This window comes from Chrysochloris asiatica, unplaced genomic scaffold (assembly GCF_000296735.1).
Source record: "Chrysochloris asiatica unplaced genomic scaffold, ChrAsi1.0 scaffold00223, whole genome shotgun sequence".
Taxonomy (NCBI): Eukaryota; Metazoa; Chordata; class Mammalia; order Afrosoricida; family Chrysochloridae; genus Chrysochloris; species Chrysochloris asiatica.
This window is the reverse complement of record NW_006408741.1, coordinates 3,570,987-3,584,145: the sequence shown is the minus strand read 5'-3', so window position 1 is coordinate 3,584,145 and position 13,159 is coordinate 3,570,987. Positions and strand designations below refer to the sequence as shown.

Here is a 13,159-nt window from a genome sequence, read left to right as displayed (position 1 = left end):
TTTTGGCCACAGTATGTATCTTCCTATACTTGGCTCTAAGGAGCTCTGGTAGCGTAGTGGTTACAAATTGGCCTGCTAACCTCAAGATCAGCAGTTTGAAACTACCGGCTGCTCCGTGGGAAAAAGAGGAGAATTTCTGCTCCCATAAAGAGTTACAGCCTCAGAAACCCTGTACAGGGTCGCTATGAGTCAGAACTGACTCCACCGTGCACCACCAACACCACCATACTTGGTTCTGGTATGGTGCTGTAGGATAATGCACCAGACCGAAAGGTCTGTTTGAACTGTAAGGTCAGTGGTTCAAACTCACCAGTCGCTCCTCAGAAACCCTATACAGGGTCACTATGAGTCGAAACTGACTCAATGGCACTTAATAACAACAATAGCACTTTTCAAAGAGCTCTAATAGTATAGTGAGTTACAAGTTGGACTGCTAACTGCAAAGTCAGCAGTTCAAATCTACCAGCTGCTCCATAGGAGAAAGATGAGGCTTTCTGCTCCCATAAAGATTTACAGCTCAGAAATCCTATATGGGGTCACTATGAATGGAACCAACTCCACAGCACACTACAACTACTACCACCACCACCATACTTGACTCAGAGTCTTGTGTGGCACTATAAGATAAGCACTGGATTGCTAACCACAAGGTGGCAGTTCAAACCCACCAGGCACTCCTCGGAAACCCTGTACAGGATCCCTATAAATTGGAACCAACTCAATCGCACTTAAACAACAATATTTGGCTCAAGGAGTCCTGATGGCTCTGTAGACTAAGCACTGGACTGAAAACTAAAAGGTTAGCAGTTCAAACCCACCAGAAGCTCCTTGGGAGAAAGATGAAGCTTTCTGCTCCCATAGAGATTTGCAGCCTCAGAAAGCCGATTTGCTGAGTTGTAATCAACTAGATGGGTTTGGTTGGTTTGGATACTTGGTTCGTCGCATAAATTAAAGTAATGAAATTGCCAATGAGAATATGCAATTTCCAAAATAAAAGAACTGATTAAAGTTGCAGGTGGGTTGTTCATTTGCTACAACCAAACATTTAAAGAAAACGTTTAAACAACTCTCATATGGCAAAGAGTGAGCTATCAAAAAGCACAAGGTATTGGAAAGTAGCAAAGTTAGGAAAGAATATTGTCTTCTTAATAATAAATGTATTTCCTGGGCAAGAATTGCAAGGGAATTGTTTAAATTAATTTCCGCTTTGTTTGTTTGGTTTGTACAGGGTTTAAGTCCCAGCTGACAGCAATCTGTAAAAGTTCTAACATATTGGAAATCTGATTTTCTTGCAGCTAGAATTCCATAGTCTGAAATGATTTCTCTTTCAATCCTGCTAATCAGGCAGACAGAGCTCAAATAGACTTCTAATCTAACCACTCCGCATTTGGTCTTTTTTGAGGACTGTAAATGTTACCCAATAAAAGTAGTAGATCAAAGCCCCTGTGGGCCCAAGCGTTGTTGACCGTCCAAACCATAGGCTCTGAGGATCAGACTTTAGCTACCTAGTAGACATAGCAAACTGTCCCTCATCTGATTATTCAGTAATGCTTGTTAGTAATCTCATACATGAGCCCTGGATATCCACAGACAAATGTAAAAACCTTCCCTAAAAGCCGAGACTGTAAATTCCAAAAAGGCAAGTCCCCCCCCATCAAAAAAAAAAAGCTAAAGAGGATAGAGAGAAACACTGTAAACTGATGATATATGTAATGAAACAAGCTATATGAATGGTTGAATGTGAAGCTGATGATGTGCCCTGTAAACTTTCACTCAATCCAAAATAAAAACATTTAATTAAAAAAAGAAAGTTAGTAGATCAGAGCTACTGGTCATTTCTCTCTGGAGGATCGAGGGAAGAGGGGCTTGGTGAGATTAAAATAAGGAGTGAGTGGGAAGACCTGTTCCCACCCTTCTAAATGTGAGGCTTTGCTGGCCCTGCCTTCTCTTTCCTCCCCACCCCTTCTAAAAAGTACTTGGGGATGTCAGAGGAATGCCAATAGAGATGGAAGGGAGACTTGGAATGGAGGTGACAAAAGGAAAGGTTTTGATCTGGGCTCCAGGTGATTTGTTGCCCGGAGACCTCAAATTGACAATCCTGCTGAGGGTGGTTCCCTGCCTCCTCCTCAGACTCCCTGATTTCCATTGTGAGAGAGACTGATGTTCTTCTCATGAGACCCCTTTTCTCCATCCCTGGCAGCGAGCTCTGGGCACAGGCCACCAGCACCCCAGCTGGGCCACATGGACGTGTCTCACACACATACTGACCCTGCCTCATCTACTCCTCGGCCCCACCAACCCAGGCCTTGATAACAGGTCACCTAACAACTGTCCCTCTTCACAGTCCACCCTCAACACCACTCGTGAACTTAAATCCCACCTTACTCTCCAACTGACTCTGTCTGACTTCTGGTTGTTCTCCAAACCAAACCCATCTGCAAAAGATGCAGGTGGATAATAAGAAACAAACTAGCATATGAATGAGCAAATATGCAAATAAACTGCCACAAGAAAACAAAAAGTGGGCAGAAGCAACATGTGTCTCTCGGGTCCTGACAGTCAATCCTAAAACATGCTGCCCCAGAGGGACTGAGGTCATAGCAGCACAGGGGAACCTTGCATGCGGTGCTCCTTTTCCCAGGAAAGTCTGCAGTGGGTGGGTTTCAGTGGATTTGAATTGATTCCGGAACCTCCCAGTCCTCTCCTGTACCTTATAAGGAGTCTTAACCTAGGGTCTATGAATGAACTTCAGAGTAACTTCCAACCCCTAAAATTATAGGCAAAATGTATACAAATGTGCGTTTTCCTGGTCCTTGGCTTCTCCTGATTTCTCAAATGGTAAAGGACCCAAATGTACTCTGTGGCTACCTACCCACTGGCATCTCCCAACAGTACGTCTTAGATCCTGCCCCAGAGCCTTAGCCTTGGTTCTGGAGCCAGCCATGGGATGCCCCTCGGCCACACAGGGCCTAGAGGCGGGAGTCTGTAGTCCTTTCTTGCTTCTTCTCTGTTACACTGTCTTCCTTCCTTCCTTCTTTCAACTGAATTCTCATTTTTCCTCTCTCCCTAGTGCTTGTACGGCTGCTATGTCCATTCCTCCATCATCCCCACCTTCCACCGGAGGTGCTACTGGCTCCTTCAGGTAGGTGGCTGGGATTGGATTCTTCTTTCGTCACTGGTTCTGGGGAAGGGTCTGTGGAGGGTGCTGAGTGGGCATGGTATCGTCTTGCGCACAGTGTGGTTTCATGCAGCCAAGCCCTGAAGGTGATGGAGAGCCGGGATCAGCGTTGTGTCTGGTCTTGTGTTGTCAGGTGCCAGGAAGGGTACAAGCTTGCTGGTGGGGTGGTCCTAGCCCACTTGATGAGCAATAAAACTCACTAGGTGCTTTAAGCATTCAGGATGCCCATGTTTGCTTTTGGTGAAGTGAAGCTAGAAGGCTGAGCATCCTGCCCCCACCTGTGAAATGCCTGCTGGTCATGGGTTCGTCATAAAGTGCTATGGAAAATAGGCTTCAGGAGGCATGGCAGTTGCAGTCAGTTTGATGGATCGGCATGGTTGTTGAGATAGGAGGAGCCTCTGGAGCCTCTGACTCAGCAAGAAGTAACTCCTTAAGTGATTTGTGATGTCTGCCATGGAGATGGAGCCGGATTGAGGAAGTGGTGGGTGGGAGCCAACAAGTTGCAGTTCTTTGTAAGGGCTACCTATCTTCCAGATCACTGACTATGTGAGGTGAGGGTGAGCATTGGGCCCAACCATGCTAATCCAGGTGTGGTCTGTGTGGAGCCCAGCCTAGCCTCTTGCTGATTGCGGGTGGTCGGTCCAGTGGGCTTTTCTGGTGTCTCAGGCTGAAAATGCTGCTGCTGGGGTGTGGGGGAGCTGTGACAGTGGGAAGTCTGAGAGATCAATGCAGCCAGGCAGGATCCAGGCCTTTTTTCAAAGCTTCCTCTGATGTCCAACTAGTCTTTGTGAAGTCTGTCCCCAGTAGCCCAATACCATCACCCTTTCTTTCTTTACACAGCCTCTGGGCTTTCACAGTATAGGCCTCATTGTTGGTTGAGTCAGGAAAAGCCTCAGTGGTCTGAAATCTCCCTGATGTGGGGTGTGCAGCCGGGAGGGACCTGGGCAGCTGGGGAGAATATGCCTCGTATTAATGCATCTACATTAATGAGTTCAGAGATGATGGAGCCACAAATATCAGGGACACACCCACCCCCAGGACAGCCTGAACGGTGTCCATAGGTTCCACCAGTCCCTGCCTCCACTTGTCCCCGTTCTCCCTCAGTTCCCAGAAATCATGCTGGTTCCATCTGAGCCAATGTGAGATGGACTGATTTGATAGACAAAGGCTATCCCTGCGGTCAGTCCCCTGACTCTATCTCCCTTGGGGACTGGGGCAGCAGCACCTGGGGTTCTAATTGGTCAAGCTTGCTTCCTCATAAAGTGGAGCTTCAGTGGGGTCATGGGTGGCATTGTTGATATTTTGATCATGAGAATGGACCCCCAGCATTCCACAATTAGGCAAAGGGTTTTTCTCCTGGGCTGGAGCATGGAAAAGGCTTGACCTTGAGAGCTCTGGAGGTGTCATCCGCAGGGTCAAACGCAGTCCTCCCAAGCTCTGGGTGAGGTGCGGGCATTTCTACTGCCCACCACACTGCAGCCCCATCAGAATACCTCCTCTCCATGCTTTCTCTCCAGCCCAGCCGTACTATTACCACCTGCTGGAGTGGTACCCCCCCTCCCAAAAGCTGGCTGCCTACCACCTTGCCCCTCTGCCACAGCCACAGCTGTCTGTTTTCCGGATGCTTCCCCTCCTTCAGGCTGCTCGCCCGCACCCACTCCTGCCTCCCCTCATTCCATTACGCTCGCCTGGCTTTTTAATTCCACTGAATTTACTTTCCTGGAATCAGACACCATCAGGCAGTCGTGAGGTCGAGCTCATTACTCTCCAGCCTGCATGCGACTAGGTGCCTACCGATTCAACCATTCCTGCCTGGTTCTTCAGGCCAGGCAATAAGTAGGGAGGTGCATTCTTCCGCGGCCCAGGCCTCCCCTCCTGTGAGCTTCAGTTTCCAGCCCTGAGTGCTAGAGACAGACCTGGGGTGATTCATATGCAGCTGGGTATGTTACCATCCAGATGTTGGGGAAGCTGGAGCCTCCTCAGAGGCCCTTATCACAGGACCACATGTCTCCATGGCTGACTTGTGGCTTCTATGTTCTGTCTCCGGTCCCCAGGGACTTGTCACTACCCCATTTCCTTTGCATCCTCAAGCCTCATCGCTCTTGTTTCTGTGATCAGATAACAAAGATGGAGCACACACAGGTGTGGGGGCTACTGCTGCCCCCATCTGCTGGACAATAGGAGGTTAAGGAGCTATGGTCAAAGCAATTATCTGGAGGCTAATCCTACTCAGAGCAGAGAATGAAGGTGGCTGCTGGTACCACTGGAGCAATTTGTTCTGATGCTAATTACAACACCAGGATAATGATGGTGTGGCCAGGTTTAATTTCTCTGATATTAAATAGGAAAGAAACCAGGAGACACTGGCCCAGATAGAAATAGGCCCAAATTCGTCTCTGACACCAATTACTGAGGAAAACGGATGCTGGGAAGTCAACAAAAGGCCTGGCCCCCAGGACTCAGGCTGGGCCTCTGGACACAGAATTCTGTGGGGAAGTGGAGGTTGGGGCTGGGGAGCCTTTGAAAACAGAGGAATGAAGGGAGCTTGCAGGAGGAGGGAGGATTGCACCTGGAGAAAAGGGTATTGCCACAAGGAAGAGTCATTGTGGGCTCAGCCCAGTGGCCTCAGGCCACCCCGGTCTTGTCCTCCCAAATCCAAGGCCACTCACTCAGCAGGGACTTCTTCACACATGTAACTTACTGCTGCAGAGTAGAACTGCCCCATGGGTTATTGCTATGTGCCACAGAGACGATCCCCATTCACAGCCTCCCCATAGGACAGAGTAGAACTGTCCCATAGGGTTTCTAGGCTGTCATCTTTCTAGGAACAGACCACCAGGCCTTTTTTTACCAAGGAGCATCTGGGTGGGTGCTGACCTTTTGGTTTAGCAGCCTAGCAGTTAATCTTCCCTCTACCAGAGCTCCTTTATGCTCACCCCGGACCTGGCTTTCTCTCCAACCCAGCTGTGAGCTACCTGAAGTCAGGACTTGAATCCTCTGTATTCCCTGAGGACCCTCTGTTACCCACCCACCCACCCCACCCCCGCCCACACACACATCAGAGATGAAGCAGGTGCCAGTAGGCGGGGAAGGGCAGGGTGTCTGCTGCTGATAGGCCTCCGGCCTTCCCTGCCCGAAGCAGAGGGTCAGAGCCAGGCTTGGGGAAGAGGAAGAGGAGGAAGATGCTGAGTTGACTTGACTTGGTATTTAGCCTTTCAGACTCCTCTACTTTCAGGGAGGGCTCACTTTCTTTCTCTTTCTTTTCCTTTCTCCCTGTCTTCATTGCTAAAAAATATTCTATTAGGGTGCAAGCAAGGAGACAAGGGCAGAACTAAAGCCCTCCTCTAGAATGGAGCGCACTGAAACCCATTTAATCCAAGGATGCATAATGGTCAGTGCCCAGAGTGTGGGTCATTCCTCTCCATGGTGAGACCTCAAAGCTCTAGGCTGCTGTGGACCCCATAACCTGACTCAGACACTCCTCCAGCTAGGGCAGGGCTCAAGCATGGTGACATTTCAACAGCAGCACTGCCCTGGGGAGGGGCAACAGTTTCCTGTGACCTTCAGAAGGTTATTCTGTGGCTGCCATGCACACTTTCTTCTTGCCATGTCCCCAACACTCTTAGAGGCTCCCTTAGGTGCCCTGAGCTCAGCTGCAGCTGCCCAGATGGAACACTGGGGCCAGAGAAGGTGGATCAGGCCCAGGATCTCCACTGTGGTCAGTACTGGCTCCGAACTGGGACCAGCCTCTCAAATCCTTCTGGCCTCTGCTCCCACTGCTTAAACACCACTGTCACTGTATAGTGAGCCTTGTGAGGCAAGCGTATGCAGGGTGGGCCCTCCTGCCATGTCCTGCTCCAAGGGGTGGGCTCCTATGGTTCCTCTCTGCACTGTTCTCGGCGCTCCTTTGCAGGAGGTTCTTTCTAGTGACCAGAGCAGGTGACAGGAAGGCTCTGGGCTTTCCTGCCTGCTTCTTGTGTCCTCTCCTCTAGTACCCCAACATCCCCCACTTCATCCTATAGTGCTGCCCCCGCTCCCAGCCTGCTCCCCCTCAGAGAGCCCAAGCCCATGTCAGCCCAGACTTCCTGGCAGATTCCTGGATGGCTCATTTGGGAAGTATTTCTGTTTCTAATGAGTGTCTTTCTTTGTACCCTTGTCCTCTAAAATGTTTAATGACTGTTTTCCTTGCTCGAGTGGAGCAGTGGGTGTGTCCCGCCTATCTGCCTGCCACTGTGGAGAATGGCTTGCGGGGGAAGCAGTACAGGGGGCTCACTCCTGACCCATTCTGCCAGCACTCCCCAGGACCTGTGGACAGTGAGCATGGAAAAGATGAGGAACCTGGGCTTCTGAGTCTGGGGTCTCCTGGATCTTTGGGACATGGGGGACCTTTGAGCTCTATGACATGTGGATTTGTGGAGGAGCGCTAGATACGGGGAGTCCTGCTGTGGTGCTGTGGGTTAATGCACCAGACTACAAAGCCATTTGAACTGCAAGGTTGGCGGTTCAAGCTCACCAGTTACTCCTTGGAAATCCTATGCAGGGTCGGAATTCTATTATGGGTCGGAATCAACTCAATGGCACTTCACAACAACAACAACTAGATATGGAGCCCAGGGGCTGAATTCCAGTTTTGCCTGGATGACCCTGAGCTTGAGTAGCTGGAAGGACACCTCTGGGCACTGTCTCCTTACCAGAAAGTGGACCCAGCACTCTCCAATCCCATCAACTCCACCTCATTGAATCTTTACTTGGGTGTTGCAAATGGTTAATGAACTCAGCTGCTAACCAAAAGGTTGGGAGTTGGGGTCCAGCTTGATGGGAGTCTCTATGGCAACTGGTTTCATGGAATCTTTGCAACAGACCCCTAGTTCACAGATGAGAAGACTGAGGCTCTGAGAAGTTCCACAGTCACCCCATTAATGAAGAGCAGAGCTGGGATGTGACTCCAAGGCCCAAGTTATCATTTCTGCCCTCAGCTGCTTCCTCATTGTAGCTCCCTTACACCCCCTTTTTATGGATGAGGAGCTTAAGGCTCAGAAAGGTTGATGACCTCATCCAAGGTCAGGGGGGCAGGAAGTGCAGGGTGTGTGATCCTGTACCTCACAGTGTTCCTTGAGCCTTTGTGAGCCCAATGTGTCCCCAGGAATGCAAGTGCAGAGTGGGCACCATGGACCATTCACTCTGGTGCAGTGTGGCCAGTGAGGCAGGGTCCAGTGAGACTGCTCCAGTCCAAGGAGTGGAGCGACACCTTCACCCAGGACTCAACCACCTGGGAAAGGACCCAGATCCTTTTTGTTCGCTGCCTCTGGTCAGCAGCCTTCCACTCAAGTATCCCATCTGCCCAGTAAGATCTGGGATTCCACAATCAGTCCTGGTGGGTCCAGGCAGACATTTGTCCTCAGCGTGGCCAACTTCCTAAAGTAATGGGACTCCAAGACCTTGACTACACAGGATGGTTGTGAGAATTAAACCCCAGGGTCTAGAGGAGGGCAACGACAAAAGGAAGTGATCCTGGGGACCAGCAATCCCCTCACTCTGTGGTTCTCAGGTCCAGGCCCTCTAGCTCAGGCATGGGGTCCACATGAGGAGGGCATTTCTCAGGTCACATGGAGGAGGCTGCCCAGGAAGCAGCTGCTTCACAAGACTGCCCCAGGGCTCCAAGGTCCTCCCTTCCAGGAAGGGTCCTAAAGGAAGCCTACACCTGCTCCTCCTTCTAGAAACACAGCCCAGTTTCAGCCTCTGCCCCTGACTCAGACCCCAGGAGGACATCTGAGGTGTGTCCTGAGGGCTCCAAACTTCCTGCAGGGGCACCTGCTCAGGCTCTACAGGTAACCACCAGGATTGTCTCTCTCAAGAGAACTTTCCAGGGACAAACCCTTCCTCAGATCCCTGAGCATAACCAAGCTGCAGGTTTCCCCAGTCAGCCAGAGGAGAGAGTAGCTGAGAGGTTGAGGGACAGTCCTGCTTGCCCAGCTGCAAGACTGGAACACCCCACAGAAAACCCCGAGGGGAAGCATACTCCATTTCCTCTGCAGACAGGGGCTTCATTATGGAATTCTTCTCATCGACAATGTGTCCGTGAAAAGTGCAGGTTTCTCTGAGGCGAGGATGTGAAGCATCCTAAGCACATTCACTTCCTCAAGTAACAAACAAAGCAGATGAGGTGGTCTGAGGGGCCCTGGAATATCTGCCCTTGGTCTCCAGACTGGTAACACTAAGAACAGACGATATTCACTGGCCCCGGTCCTGAGGCCTTCTGTTTGAGATGGTGCTCAGACACTGGTTGGAACTACCCAGGGAAGCACTTGTTAGCAGTGTGGTTCGGGGCAGGTTATTTAATTCCTCGGAGTCTCTGTTTCTTCATCAGTCAAAGGGGCTAGTGATAGCACTGACTACATAGGATTTTTGTGAGAATTAAATCGAGATTTAACCAAGTACATGTTGTCCCGTGGGTGGTGCAAAGGGTTAATGCACGCTGCTGCTGATGGAAAGACTGAAGGTTCAGAAGATAGGGCAGGTCGGCTATTTCTGTAGGATCAGCCATTGAATATGCTATGGAGCATAGCTCTGCTCTGACATACAAGGGGTCCCTGTGAGTCAGCATTAGCTGGCCAGCAACTGGTTTACTGATTCATGTAAAAATGTAACCCAGTTCCTGGCATCTGGCAAGCACTCAGTACAACCACATTTACTAAAGCAGACGGTTGCACCTTTCTCCCAAGGTTCCAACTGCTGACTTTTGGGCTTGCAGCCAAGCACTTAACCACTGTGCCACCAGGACTCCTCTATCAGCACCAGTTGGTCAAAAAGCTGACATCCTGATGCCCAGAGAAAGTTCCAGGGCCCATGCTGTAGCTCCCCTTTATCTCTCCCAGCAATGGTTGAAATGAACTAAGAGCAACCTCTCCCAAAACATGAGTTCTGTTCCCGCCTGGACCTAGGGATGTGGTTGGCATTTGTGGGGAGAACTTCTGTCCCTATAAACATCGCTCTGCAGCCCAGACAGATTTGAGGTATATTTCAAGAATCCTTCATTCTTTCACAACCAACTTGCCTCCCCCACTGCCCATCTCTGTCTGTCTAGAAAATCAGCAGCTCCAGAGACCATACCCCACAGCCCTCAGGATTGCCCAGAAGTGAGCTGGTCACTGATAGGACCGGAGGCCCAAGGGCAGCCACCTCAAGTCTCCCATAGCCCAAGAGCACATCCACACCTGCCCTTCCATCTTTGACCTCACCCTAATGATGGACACTTCTCCACTGGTATGAGCTGGACACTCCACCAGCAAGCCATCCTGGGATGTAGAGGACAATTCAACATGCTTTCTTTTTTTTAATGGGAAGTGTTATAGCTTCATAAAAAATACCTGAGGCTTTTTGCTCAATCACTGTTTTTATGTTGCACAGGGGTAAAATCAAAGTGGCTGGGAAGTAAAGCATTAAGGAGCAGCTCCACACGTTATTGAGATGTGAAATTCCATGGGGCTTGCTACTTAAATGAGGCTCGGCATAAGGTCAGAGCATCAGGTGATATTGCTATTCGGCTGACACCTGTCCTAAAGTGGTGCCTGAGGAGTCCTGGGCCCCTGAATTCAGATCAGCGGGGAAGGGAAGGTGACTGGGTCCAGTGGGCCACTCCAGCCATAAAAGCTGAGCGTATGTCAACCCTGGGTCTTCTGTCCTGCAAACTCAGCCATAAAAACAGGAGGATAAGGCAGACACTGTGTGCAGGATGGGTGGGGACAAAGGTCTTCCTCACTGGTGCTTCTCCCCTGTGTGTGAATTGGGTACCATAGCCTGGCACTTGCAGTCACTCCGCCTTGGGTTAGGGACTCCGTGACCAGAATCTGTTGGCTTCACGGCAGCCATGGGAGGGAATTAATGCTACTCTAGAATGCAGCTACTATGACTTTCTACAGTAGTAGAAACCAAGAGCCAAAGAGAGCAATGGACTCTCAAAGACACAAGGCCTGCAGGACTGAACTGGATCTGGATCCAGCCTTTCTGAGACCTGGTCCAGGCCCTTTTAAGTAGGTACAGTCCCCATCCTTGGGAGCTCACAGGCCATGGATGTCAGGTATTGAGGAGCTGTGTGCAATGGGAATCAGAGGAGAGGTAGGAAAACTGCCAATCCTGGGTGTTCTAGCCTTGTTGGGTCTGGGTTCCCTGCCAGGGACCAGAGAGTCTGTCATTCTCTGAACACAAAACCCAAATCACAGCATCCCTACTCCATGACCCTTCCCTTCCCTACGGGGTCGGGTGTTGAGTCTCTTTATTTCACTCCCCTCAGCCATCACACCTATAAGTCTATTTCCAGCCCCTGCCCTCATCAAGCTTACCATGTACTTGGGAACAAAGGACCTAAACCAGCTACAGGGCAGCCAGTGAATTATCATCATCAATGAAAGCATTCTGGGAACGGGGCATCTGTGTGAGTATTGGGCAGGTTTCTGTTTGGAGCAGGATGTGGTGGGCCCTGAGGCATCAAAGGCACTTCTGACCCAAAAAATATGCTCCTAGAAGGTGACACATGAAGACAGCAAATGAGATGAGTCCAGAGGAGAATTTTAAATGGGCCAGGCTACTAGAGAAGGAGGTGAACTTAAAGGAGGGGAGAGAAAAGTCAGGGATGCCCTTTCTTGGCCTCTCTGAGATGAAGCAGGTGTGAACCATGGTGGAAGACCCTCAGGACTGCTGTATTGCACCAACGTCCCAGGTGACTTTCAGGGGTAGGTGGAGAAAGACCCACACTGCTCATATCCCTGTTCAGGTTCAGGGTAAGAGAGCAACAGAGGAGTAAATAGACCAAACCCAAGGCTGTGGGTTCAAGGTGACTATGAGGAAAGCTCTCCAGTTCCGACAATGATAACAATGGTCTTTTCAGATTTTATTGTCAGTAATAGTAACCACAGGAACCTTGGTGACATGATGATTAAGCCCTTGGCTACCAACCAAAAAGTATGTGGTTCGAACTCACCAACCACTTTGCAAGATAAAAGACTAAGTGATGTGCTGCCTAGAGGAAAACCATGTGGGGAAGTTCTGTTGTATCATACACAGTTGCTATGAGTTGGAATTCACCTGAGAGCACACAATAACAATAATAGTCATCATGCACAATGGGTTTCTATGCCCCAGATACTTACTGTACTGAGCACTTTGCCCGGGGAGACCAACATTTGATTATAGTCACTGTGTGGAACCAAGGCTGGCAGCAAGGGAGACATCCACCTCCAGTCTGTGGTCAGCAGCCTTGATGTGCATGAGAATGGTCAACGAAGACACCATCCCTAACCTCATGGCAAGAAAGACAAACTTGCAGCAAAGAATTGTTGAGTTCAATAAGTGTGGAGATGGGCAAGGTCTGAATAGATGTGCTAGCCCCCATGGAACACTACCCCCAGGAATTACTTAGTGCACCAAAGGAGGAGTAAGAGGGGATCATATGGAGCAGGAATGTTGGAAACTGGAGAAGGAGAACTTCTAGCTGAAAGGAGCAGCCCAGCAAGCTAGACCAGGACTGAAAACAAGCTGACCAAGTCCAGAGGTTATAGAATTGATATAATTAAACTAGAGCCTGGTCTGATGGGCCAGTTGGCAGGCTCTCTACCTGGGAAAACATGAGCACACAGCTAGTAAGTGGTGCATTCCTTTTGTTGAGGGGAGGGCACGTTTTGAAAACAAAAAGAACTAGAAAACGGATTGTAGCATCAGACGCGTCATTCTTATCCCAGCTTTATTCTAACTGGTAGCTTCCCCATCTTTCTCTCCATTTAATGTCCCTTGAATAACATGATGAGACGATGAGGCAGGCACTAGGAATTTACAGCAGGTAAAAAAATTTTTGCTCAATTCCATTAAGATTTCAGGATCCTTGCCAAGGCTGCATAGTGAGCCGATATTATTTCCTTCTTAGACATCTTTTCTTGACTGCAATTTATGACGCCAAGGCCACCGCTGTACCCACCTAGAGCCTCCAGA

At 49.7% G+C, this 13,159-nt stretch overlaps 1 protein-coding gene across 1 annotated transcript in view; it reads left to right on the top strand.

Moving 5' to 3' along the window:
* CAMTA1 (calmodulin binding transcription activator 1) overlaps positions 1–13,159 on the top strand; it is a 1,308,299-nt gene that overhangs the window by 953,366 nt on the left and 341,774 nt on the right. Inside the window, exon 6 of the mRNA XM_006873121.1 lies at positions 3,071–3,142. Coding sequence (XP_006873183.1) covers positions 3,071–3,142 — 72 coding nt within the window. The remainder of the gene's footprint in view (positions 1–3,070; positions 3,143–13,159) is intronic.